The sequence below is a fragment of the Dipteris shenzhenensis genome, chromosome 1, assembly GCF_047967505.1.
Source record: "Dipteris shenzhenensis isolate YYH24624 ecotype China chromosome 1, Dip_SZ_1.0, whole genome shotgun sequence".
In the NCBI taxonomy this organism is placed as follows: Eukaryota; Viridiplantae; Streptophyta; class Polypodiopsida; order Gleicheniales; family Dipteridaceae; genus Dipteris; species Dipteris shenzhenensis.
In genome coordinates, this window is record NC_141596.1 from 16,073,562 (window position 1) to 16,085,465 (window position 11,904).

The 11,904-nt window shown below is 45.1% G+C and overlaps 1 protein-coding gene across 1 annotated transcript; it reads right to left on the reverse strand.

Annotated features, from left to right (window-relative positions):
• Window positions 1-2,771: 2,771 nt before the first annotated feature.
• On the reverse strand, window positions 2,772-7,139 carry LOC147905450 (putative auxin efflux carrier component 1b). The gene is made up of 6 exons (XM_087372715.1): window positions 5,251-7,139; window positions 4,672-4,969; window positions 4,449-4,534; window positions 4,143-4,300; window positions 3,809-3,885; window positions 2,772-3,657 (listed from the first exon to the last, which is right to left on the reverse strand). The coding sequence occupies exons 1-6, from the start codon at window positions 6,641-6,643 to the stop codon at window positions 3,591-3,593; spliced, it is 2,079 nt and encodes a 692-aa protein (XP_087228841.1). The 5' UTR covers window positions 6,644-7,139; the 3' UTR covers window positions 2,772-3,590.
• Window positions 7,140-11,904: the final 4,765 nt, after the last annotated feature.

Consider the following 11,904-nt stretch of genomic DNA (forward strand, 5'->3'; position numbering starts at 1 on the left):
ATATGCTTAGGCTAAGCCTCTAATGTTCCAAAAATTAAAATATGTACATGAGCATTTGTAATTTCAAAAACTAGGCTTTCTGAAGTAAGCCTTGTTTATTTTTGCATCACTGGTTATGCCTTACGTGCACAAAAATGCTTGCCGCCAATGGCCATCACCCGATTTGTTACTCTTTCCCTGGATTCAGAACATCCATCAATAATGGAAATATTTCAAGCATAAGAAACCTTGGAATCAATCACCAATTTTATTCAATCTTCCAGCATTTAAGCGATGTAAAATCAACAAATCATAGATGGATGGTGCACACATGTGACACATACCATCGCATGGTGCACACACTGCTACACATGCATAAAATCATACAAATTATGCACACACTACTACACATACCACCATCGCGTAAGTGGCGCACACACTGCTACACACTCATATGGCCATAGACATATATCTAGACATGTGTACGGATGGTACACACATGCTACACATACCATCACTCATCGCATAAGTGGTGCACACACTGCTACACACTCATCGCATAAGTGATGCACACTGCTACACACTCATATGAACATCGAACACACACTGGATCAGCTGTGTGACAAAATGCTAGATCCCATAACTAAATATTGAAATATTTAAAAAAATAATAGAATAATCCCAATTCTCGTAACAAATATATTCTAAGGAGTGCACCACCAAGATGATGACATAGTCAATAACTATCTAACTTCGAATTTTTCTCTCTTCTAAGACAAGTTTCATTTGATTCCATGCGCTAAAAGTACCTTAATAAATCCCCCCCCCCCCCCGCCCTGACATCCACTCCCAAAAAAAAACACAACAAACCTTGCTAAAGCACATTGCCCTTCATTGAAGGTCATGCTGAGAAAGGAGGTTCATATACAATGATGGTACATGTTTTAAGCCTTTCGATGAATCAAAGCAATAAGTTTTTACTTTTTAAATATAGAGAGAAAGCTTAACATAAATGACTCCTAGTAAAGAAGTCATATAGAAGGGTCACTATGAGGAGATCTAGGATCTTAGTATATGAGGAAATATAGCACATGAGGAAATAGGATCAAATGAAAAAGGTGGTCCCATCCATATTCAAATGCATTTCTATTTTATTTTCATCCCACCGTGTGAAAGAACTAGAAATGGGTTAGGTGGGAGAGGACACATTGCATCATTTTGTATATTGAGGGTGCGGATAAGGACACATATGATGCATCCTATCACCATCCCACCATGTATTAACAAGCAAGCAAGAGAGTGCATAATGTCCTCAATAGCTCTAACCTTCATTATCCCAATTTTGATGGAGTATATTGATAGAGGAGAATATGCTCATGAGTTCATTTTGAAGGGAGGCAAGGAGAGAGGTCACATGAGCAAAATTGGAATGGGCATGGGAGTGGGATAAGTGACAAGGATGTGGCATAAAATTATTAGAGGGACACTTTTGTAATGAAATTGTAACAAGAGCGCATTGCTAACAACGTGAATGATATTTAATCATTCACAAGACCTGCCCCAAGATTAAAAAAAGCAAACAAAAAGGAAATGCTATGGGGAGAGAGAGAGAGAGAGAGAGAGAGAGGAGGGGGGGAGGGGAGGGGAGGGAGAAAAGGTGGAAAAGGTGTGTAATAAGACTTGAGGAGATAAAGAAGGGGAGAGCATTCAAGTCCAATGATGAAGAGTCAACATATTGTCCAATAGGAAAAATGCACATTCCAAAAATTTTAAAAATGCCTAATTTCTACTTTGCCAAATTTGAAGAGTTGCTAAGGCTACCCAAGAGAACAGGCCAAAAAGCTAGGGATGAGTTGGGTGGGAGGACACATTGCATTATCTCGTGTTGAAGCGTTGCTAAGGCTACCTAAGAGAACAGTCCAAAAAGCTAAGGATGAGTTGGGTGGGAAGACACATTGCATTATCTCTTGTGTTTCAAAAATGGGGACAAGGACACATGCTATCATTCCATGCTTTCCAATCCCTTCAAAAAGGGGATCCCATTTGGTTTCCAAGGTCTTGAGGCAAAGGTCCAACATGACATGGGAGAAAAAGCCCCTGCTTAGTTTAGGATGGGAGTATTGATGACAAATCCTAGACCCATGCATTGTGGTAAGGCACCAAGTCTTTTATCTTAAACTATAGTAGCCCCAATTTGTGAGAATTTGTAAATTTGAAGGACATTAGGAAATGTAGAAGCTAGTCGCATGTAAAACAATGACCCATGTCTTACAATTCCAAAGATTTTGCACATGCCATTTACTTGAGAGAAAGCGATGGCAAACATGTCACCTTTCTCCATAGAGCATAGATTAGTGCGATGAACATAATCTTTAATTTAATTTACTTATGTACTTTTAACTTTTCTAGTGCATCAAAACTAAGGCTTTTAGAGATTGAAGCATTTAATAAAGCATATCATAGCAAATATAAAGCATAGGAACAAAGAGGGGTATGTTCCCCCATACATTGATAAATGTACATTGATATGGGAACCTTAATGTGTTCATTTTATTGCAAATGAAAACTCTACTTCCACCTAAAACTCCTTGATCCAAATAGAAGCCTTTTTTTTTTCATCTCTAATTTGAGAGAGAGAGAGAGAGATGGGGCACATTCAACATGGGGTGCACTTCCCATATAGTTCACTATTGGAGTTCACTAATATATTTGCAATGGCTATGGCTAGGAGAGGTAGGCAATGACAAAGCTTATATAAAGAAGCATGTGGAAAGGTTCATTGCCTTAGGTAGACAATAGTGATGATCCCATGAGTAGAAAAAACAGACCAGATTTACAAGCTCCTGCCATCTATAACTTGAAATTATTCAAAGAGCAAATCTACAACTTGAAATGATTCAAAGAGCAAATCTGTAGGGTTGCCTCAAGACAAAATGAAGTAAAATATGCACCAAATAGGATATGAGGACAGTTTACCCAGCCATCCAAAGAGGCAATGAACGTTGAAAACAAAAACTTATAAAAGTCCTTACTTTACACAGGATAGAGTCAGCAGCCCACTGTGTGCGCTCTCTGTCTCTCTCTTTCTCTCTAAACATGGCACAATCAAAGTCTTCCCATCAGCTCTGCTGGCTCGTGCACATTAAAAAACTTGTTTGCATCAATAAAACATGTTGTCTATCGATGCCTTCTCCGCCGTGCCATGACACCAATACTCTCGAAATTTCAAGTCATCGATACTTCGGAAATTTCAAGTCGAGAGACGTTTTAGACAGCTTGTACATCCCGCCTTCAAGACGAGAGAAGACAGCAAAATATGGTGTGAAGACCTTTGCTGCAAGTTGCAAAATTGTGTAGATTGCCAAAAGGGAATGGGCTCCCTGAGCCTCAAAATCTTTGACAAATGGCTGGCCCAGTTCGGTACTGATTTGCTCCAAACCCCCAGCCATCGTTTCACTACCCAAAATTCCTAGATGTAAGCAACGCTAGGGCTGAATGAACTTTGCTCCTGTTTTCTTACAACATCACCATTGGATGACTTTGACTTTACATCAATTTCTGCCCCAGTGATTTCTCCACCATGTAAACTGCCATTTTGTGTTACACGTTTGCTATAGTCCCAGTAAGATGTAGTAGATCAAAGTAGTCGGTAAGGCAACTAGCATACCAAAGATAACTCTGCAATTCAAATAATCAATTGTCAACAATGGCCTCCAATACTCTCCCGATTAGTTTACACAGTCGATCGGCAACACTAACTAGTATCGCTAAGGTAACAATTCGAGTCACAAAGCTTTCCACAAAACCAGGGAAATGGGTTGAGGCATACGCTGTGCTGAGTATATCCGGATGCAAATCATATTCCCTTGCAAATACGAATGGAACAATGCCTTGGGGAAGTGCCGCCTGGAATATTAACAAATATCATACATTATGAAGTGCAGGTATCGAAGAATAAAACTGGGTCACAACATTGCTTCCAATGTTTCTGCTGGATTTGCTAAAGCAGCAAGGAGCGTATACTAAAGTTCTAACAAAAACTTTCGTTACAACACATGCACTCATGAATGTGTCCATACCATTCCTACAATTGGAGTCGTTAAAAAATTCTAAATGTAGCCATGAGGTTACGAACAGGGCAGAACACTGCATCATAACAATACCTGTACTATGGCTGCATGTAGGTCAACACCCCGTAAGCCAACAGCAATCGATGAAGCAGCCATTACGGCAGGTCCTGTTAAAAACCTTACAGCCATTGCAAAAGTGGCGAGGGAAGTGCCACAGGCGATCAGTCTGGGTTGAAGGGCCATAAACAGACCTGGCAAAAGGCAGTCGATTGTATGAGTCCACAAAGATAGACTTGCATCTCTGGTATCATTCACTGGAAAATCATATGTATTTATGACACAGAGCACACAGGCATAGAAGTCCTAGCTCTTAAAAAGTTGACTCGATGAGACTTTCACCTAAACTGAACATAGCCATTCCAAGCCCAGCATCAGATAGTAGACTTATTGAGTTGAGAAGGATCTTTGGCATGGCGATGTTCCACCTGCAGTGAAAAAGACCGAGATTTCAGCTGTAGATATAAGTAAGAACGACACAGGAATCTTGTAGAATTGCATTTGCAAATCTCTGCAGCATAAGTATTCAAAAGGAAACCCGCGAAAGATTAATACAGGAGCTAACCTGTATGAGATCAAAGACCAAACGAGGCCAATCAAACTTGAATATGTATTAGGATTTCGCAAGAGTTTGCGGCCAACCATCTGCAGAATCAGCTTAACCATAACAGGAGTTGGGGGCATCTCCTTAGGTTTCCCAAATACGGGCAATTTTGGAGATTGTGCTGGTACATTTTGTCCCTGCTTATCCACAGAGGAGCCTGTCTCAGCAGGAAACTTGGCTTTGCTCCCAAAACTAAAATCTTCCCCGACATAGGGAATAGATACCGCCTGCGGTGGCTGATTTAGCGGTTCATGCACATCTGCACGACAAAAAATACGATTAATTTTTGTTGCCTCCTAAAACATTCACGTCTTTGCTCTCCACAAGCAAAAATAAACACTCCATTGCCATTGTAGAATTAGACAGATTTATGACTTCCGCCAAAACTTCGCAATTTTACACAATCCGAAAGTTCGCATTACAGCTACAGATATGAACCGAAACAAGATAAACATATGTTTCCCGTAGATATGCAAGCAATCGGAAGCTTGCGAATGCTTTCAGACATCAAATCAGAAGTTGGCTGCTATAGTAACTTACCTCCGTTAGGTGCCTGCTCGTTGGAAGGAGGGACGTTCATTCGTACTTCTTTAGCTTCCTGAGCACTTTTGGAATTGTCCGCCCCTGCAAATTCAGCGCCTCCGAACACATGAAGGCCAGCAGCTTCGGACGTTGGGGATGCAGCTGAGCTCCAGACGAACATGTGCAACTCCTTCCCATCGTCTTCTAACCTCGGCGACGCTCTTGGATCCGATATCTTCTTGCTTATTTGCGAAGCTTTAGGTGAAAACTTACCCGCATTTGCTCCTGGATACCCGGTCCAACTGGTGCTATTGTTATGAGCAGGACCCCCTTGTCCTCCCACAGAAGCGTCATGGAAGGGCATACTATTTGGAGGTTGGTTCCTCATCCCATAACCGTGGCTGAGAGGTCCATATGAAGGTGGAGGTAGGCGCGGAGAATTCACTGCTTTCGCAGCCTGATTGAGCTCTCTATAATTATCTTCGTTCACATTGGATGCCCTCGGAGTCGGACCGCGCGAGGATTGAACGGAGTACACGTCCGATGCAGTGAAATTGGACTGCCTTGGGCTGCCAGCTCGGTTGGACATGAAGGAATGCAGGTCCGGGTGATTCATTCCGAATTCTCGGGGAGTGTTGTTTCGAGAGGAATAGACGGAATATATCTCTGCTCCCGTCAAATTGGAAGGCCTTGGGGTGATAGCCTTGGATGAAGCCATGGATGCCAAGCCCAGAGACCTTCGGGGAGAAGCAAATGAATTCATGGCCTGGGAACGTGAAGAAGTGGACCTGCGGATGGTGACGCGAATCTTGCCATCATCACCAACATCCGCGTGAGTTTGGAGAGGTTCTCTACCGTCGAGGGAGACGACATCGGAGTCGACCTTGAAGGAGATGATAGAGGCTGCAGTCTCAGGGAACTGCTCCATGACAAGGAGCCTGGCTGCACGATACTCGAACAAGAAGAGCATTAGAGTATACCAAATGATGCACTGCAGCACGACCAGCTGCACCATGAGACCCCCGTAGAAATTGCCATACATGGCCGTGAGCATAGGAATCCCCATGACCAAGGTGTTGGGCAGCGTTGCGAGGGCGAAGAGGGTGATCATCCAGTCCAAGCTCCCGCTCCGTGAGAATTTCGCCCAGGCTGCCAGCACAATCAAAATCGCGATCTTGGACATTGTGTCTGCTAAGAGGAACATGCCGTCCATCTTGTAAGGATTGTTGGAGGATATGAAATGGAATGACAGCAAAGGCACAGCAAACACTGCCACAAAGCGGTTGATCCCGGAGCACTGCACGGGAGTGAAGATCTTCCACCATCTCACTGAACCATAAGCTAAGATCATTGCCACATAAAGAGGCACCATAGCGCTGAGCACGGTGTAGAGATCCTTGATGCTGATCATGGTGACTGGAAAGGAAAGCGAAGGTAGCAACAAGGGGAGGCAAAAGGATGCACTGCTCTATATATGTGCGTAAGTGGGTCGAGATTTTTATGAATATTTCTAGCAGAGGAGACAGAATGTGTGCAAGGTGATTGCCAAAGAAGATCAACTCTCAATGCTCTACTTGTTTAATCGAAAGCTCATTACCAAAACCACTCCCCGGGAGCCTGTTGCATTGCCCCCCAGATTTCATCCTGGTTTCGTTACATTCACCGAGTCTGTGGCACTGGCACTCGTTCTGGCTGAGCTCAGAGGAGAAGTCTGTGAATAATGCACAATCGAGAAGCTCAAGAGCTCGAAGAATGGTTACCATATAGCGAGCAAAGTATTAGCAAGAATTGCATAAAAGGAGGGAGGGAGGAGGAGAAGAAGAATGGGCAACTGGGAGGGATAATTGGGTCTACAAAGATAATTTAATCTCTCTCTCTCTCTCTCTCTCTCTCTCTCTTTCTCTCTGTCTCTGAATGGATAACTTGTGGGGAGGTAGGAAATGGCTGCACACGCTTACAATACAAATAGCAGGTAGGAAGGGCGGTAGGGATTAAGCAAGAGGACGAGAATGAAAGGGGGGGGCCTAAAGCGAAAGGAAGGAGAGGAGCAAGGAGGGGAAAAGGGGCAGAGAGAAACAGTAGACCCACATGTGAGATGCAGGCCAAAAGGTTAAAAAGGAAGATGAGAATGGACGAGGGAAGGAAAGGACAGCACACTGAGGGGGGGCAGGTCAGGTCCGTTGGGGAGGGGAAAGGGGCATGTGAAGCGACAGTTGGGCAAAAGAGCAAAGAAGAAGAACAACAGGGGAGGCTAAAGGAAATCCTCTGCACACTCTCAACATCTGAATTTTGATGAAGAAGAAGAAGAAGAGAGAAGGTGAAGATAATGGGAAGACAAAGGGTGGCTGTTTTAAGAGTAGAAGAGGCAGACAGGCAAGGACAGCTCGCGCTTTTGTGGGTGGGAATTAAGCAAGCAAATAGGACGGCAACTGAAACTGATTCTCAAGTGGGCTCTGCTTCAAAGGTTTGTTGCTGTTCTCCTCTCCCCATCTATCTCCCCAACGAGATCTAAAATCCTTTCAATCAATCAAGCTAACTGCCTCATTGTGGGATCTTTCTTGTTCCTATCCCTCACACTGTTTGTTTCAGTCCACCCCTCACTCTCATTTCCTGTTTATCCATCCGTCTCTCTATAGATTTGTTTTGATGCATTTGGCCCTTTGGCCTCCTCTTGTTGAAGCTTTTTTCTTTTTTTCTTTAGAGAAACAGCATTGGCCCTGCCACAGTTCCTGCCCAACTGCCCCTCCTCCCAAGTAGTTTGTCCTCTGTGAATTTTGCTTCTCTCTCTTTTTTTTGGGCATTTGGGCTCTCTCTTGTTTTCCTGCCCTGGAGAGCTGTGCCTCCCAACTCCCCGGCCCTCCCCCACTCAAGCGCTTTCTCAGCACCATCACCACTCTCAAGAGCCCGCCAGCAGCAGCCCCCCCCTCCCCCAGACGCGCATGCCTTCCTCACCGCTGCGCTGCTCAAGCGAGCGACCAGCAGCATGCGCGCACGCTGCACTTTGGTTGCAGTGCACTCGCTTTGTAGTGCATTAGTGCATTATAGCGAGCGAGAGAGAGAGAGAGAGAGAGAGAGAGAGAGAGAGACACACACACACACACTCACTCACCGTCTCTCAAACAGCGACACGGCACAGAGAGAGGTAAAGCAACAGTGGCCTGGTGACTGACTGTTGGCAGTGGGCTCTTGCCTCACTGCCCCCCCATACCCTCCAATAGCTGTCGCCTGCTTGCCCTCGTCCTCTCAGACCCAGATTCCCTCGTGGGTGCTTCCACCATCGCCAGTCGACAGTAGTACTCTGCCCCCGCCCACTCAAAAACTCTCCAGACTCCACAGTTCCTTCTCCAACAGCCCCACAGACGCCGCCATGCCCTGCCCTCCCGCCAAACGAAACGCCAGGTCGCTGACAAAACAGGTGCAGAAACCTCTCATTCCGATTCGCTTCCTCCTCGCCATCTCTCACATTCCGATTCGCCTCGCCATCGCTCAGCTCTGTACCTTACGCAAAGCGGTCAGGCGGCCCAGTGGGCAGTCGAAACGGCTATAGTGGCCGGAAGGCATCTAGATGCAGAGGGAATGGATGGATGTTCTACTTTAAACTCGATTGGAATGCGGCATGGATGCAAGCAAAGATGGATGATTGTGCATTGGAGCAATTGCCCGGGAAACGATGAGAGAAGGTCGCTTTTCTCAGGCCCATGCCCCCACCGCGCTTGCTCCAAAGTGGGCTCTCACTCTCTCTATCTATCTCTCGCACCGTGCACGTCCCAACAAAGCAAATTGCAGCACAGATTGAACAAACCACCGTGCTATTAATTCCACACTACCACATTGCACAACCGCCGTTCCTGAGGGGACTTGCCGGCCTCTTGTCCCTACATAATTTACATAACGCTGACGGCGATCCGCCGCAGCAGCTCAGCTGGCTAACATCGCCCCCAAGAACAAGGCACTAGTACCACGGCATCGGTTACGCAGCGTGCCCCGCGCGATAAATGCGCTCCTGCGTGGAGCTGACGTGGTGCTGTGGTAGATGGTACACGTCGCAGGGCAATTGCGACAGTAACGGCAGCTCGGGAGGTGGGGGTGCCACGTTGGCACCGCCAAAGAAGCAGCCATTGTGGCAGAGGAAAGGGGGTTCTAGAGTCCATCTTACTTAAATTTAGCAGAATGCTAATTTAGCGGACTGCGGTAGACTGAATGTGATGTGGCGGCGGTGGGAAATGCGAGGGCTCTCTTTTTTTTATTTTGTCCTTTTAAATTTCCGACCATTTTTGGGTTCTCGTGCGATTTTAATGAATTCATTGCGATTTTCTTTTTTGAATGAATGCGCGCGTGCGGGGACATGAGTTAATGCTGCGGCCGCGTCTTTTCTACTATTTATAGAATCCTTGGCAGCCGTTATTTACTAGGCGTAAAACTGTGGCTATCGCCCCATCTCGAAAACGGCGCCCGCTCTAAGTGGGGGGCCCACCGAGCCACGCGGCGGCCAGGATGACGGCCTGTCGGCGGGACTGTGGCGGGCCCCGCCGCTGATTAACGGCCACAGAGCCCCCATTATACTTTCATAAATCCGACACACGTGGCTTCGGCCTCCTTAAACCCGGGGCCCGCGATCTATCTTGGCGGACATTCCCTATCTAAAAGGCTACATTTATAGGACGGCCGCCGGCAAGGGCCCCACTTTGTGGTCTGGTCCCCACATGGCGCACTCTTCTAAATGCCCACATGGCAGGGGCCTGTACAGCTCAGCTATGACCCAGATTCGCAGAACCTGTAGTGCACTGCGTTGGCTTCGAGAAGCTGAGAGGTTCGTTACACGAACAAGGTCAGCTTTTTATGCTTTCGTTCATTCTACAGCAGGAAGCTTAGTCCGAAGCTACAACATATTTTATTAACACCAACGGAACGAGACATCGATTAGTCCCGAAGACGGAAGTTTGAAGACGGAAATCGGAACCAGTCGAAGGATCGCATCTTTTTTTTTGTGTTCGTAGGTAGATATCTATCTATCTATCTAGTAGCTCGCGCAAACCGAGCAGTGCACACAGTGCCCTGCATCTCTCCTAGGAGCTCTCAGCTCGCTCTCATTCTTCTTGGAGCAGCACATTATATAATAATAGCTCGCAAGAAGTGTCCACAGGAATTTTGTGACTCGTGGATCGTGAATCGTGCCAACAATCTCCATTTGCATGTGCCCTGGGTCCTGGAGCTGTATAGGCTGTAGCCCCTCCATTGCTGTGCCCACTTCCCACAAAATATGCTGGCATTGCTGCTGCCCCTGGTTTGGACCACCCCTCCGCACATGCCACCGTAACAACTTCTCCAGCGCACCTGAGAAAGTCGCGCTCACCCGTCCATTGCAAAGTCACTCCTCCTCCGTCGCTTGCTTTCAGAATGCCTCTGTTTCAAACGCAATACCGTTTGCCGAAGAATTTTGCCCTGCAAACTACTGTTCGCTTGCATCACCTTAGTCCTGCAAAAGTCTGTTCGCATGCATCACCCTCCGTCCATTAAACAATTCCTAGGCCGCCTGTGAGACGCCCCCAGGGCCCACACGCAATAACCCAACTAACAACACTCACAAACTATGCAATGAATCGGACCTTTTGATTCCCAATGCGTATCAAGTCAATGTAATCGGAATGCGAAGACCTAGAATTGCAAAATGCTTTATCCAAAGGCTTGATTTAAGGGCCACGAGGGATATTCTTTTCACATTCTTATATGGAGTATAAAATATGCCCTTTGGCCATGCGCTTCAATATGTATATAAAAAGAAATGCGATCTTTTTTAATGGGGTAGACTGTAGTTTAGTAGTCATAACTTTTTAGTCACCTAAAGAAGAGATCTCAAATCAAGCTTTCAAAGACTTTGGGCAATCAAGAAAGGTAACACGGATAACCACAACATATTTTAAGGGTGAAGTTATCTAAATGATGCTTTCCATTAACACTCTATTAGAATACTATGTTTTTACCAAAATTTCAACGTCCCAATACAATTGTCCAAACTTAAATGCAAGCACCTAAAGGTTGTCACTATCTCCCTCTAAATCCAAGGCATATTAGGATACATTTCCAATCCCCCAAAAATATTGTCTATCTTCTTTACATCGACGATGCCCGAAGCATACAAATTTCAAACCCTTGTTTGTTGGAGCACAAGTCCAAAAAGAGCATTCCTTTACTAGACATTAACGTAACTTGTTTTATTCCATCAAAGAAAAGTCTCATAGGATTCCCTTCTCATCATCAACTTTATTTACTCTATGTTAATTCATTTCATGCATAATATGTATATTACCATGTCAATTGGAAAACCTGATTTTATGCCCACAATACAAATAAAGTTTAGGAAGGCACCATTCATGCATGTAAAGGAGGGATGTAATTCAATGACACCATAGTGCTTTTCACATGATAGAAAATAAATCTAATTGTTGTCTCTTATTATGTAGACAATCAGAGCATGGAGATTGGTTTATTATGCCTTCCGACATACTAGATATGGGGGTCCAAGTAACGAAATAACTTTCAATAAATTTCTTTAATGCCTTGATTCTTAAAATAGCCATTGTTTGTGTTTTTTCATGAAACACAAAAAGTTTGATTATACGTTTGAAAGCTACTAAGGCCGTTTCTCTGAAACAAAGCGTAAATCAACGCTAT

What these genes read in the sequence shown, in the direction of transcription:
- LOC147905450 (XM_087372715.1), bottom strand. Translation starts at nt 6,643, where the DNA reads ATGATCAGCATCAAGGATCTCTACACCGTGCTCAGCGCTATGGTGCCT. An exon ending in TGGTCTTTGATCTCATACAG is followed by an intron (nt 4,535 to 4,671) that starts GTTAGCTCCTGT and finishes TTTTCACTGCAG; the next exon opens with GTGGAACATCGCCATGCCAA. An exon ending in CCGGATATACTCAGCACAGC is followed by an intron (nt 3,658 to 3,808) that starts GTATGCCTCAAC and finishes TTTGAATTGCAG; the next exon opens with AGTTATCTTTGGTATGCTAG.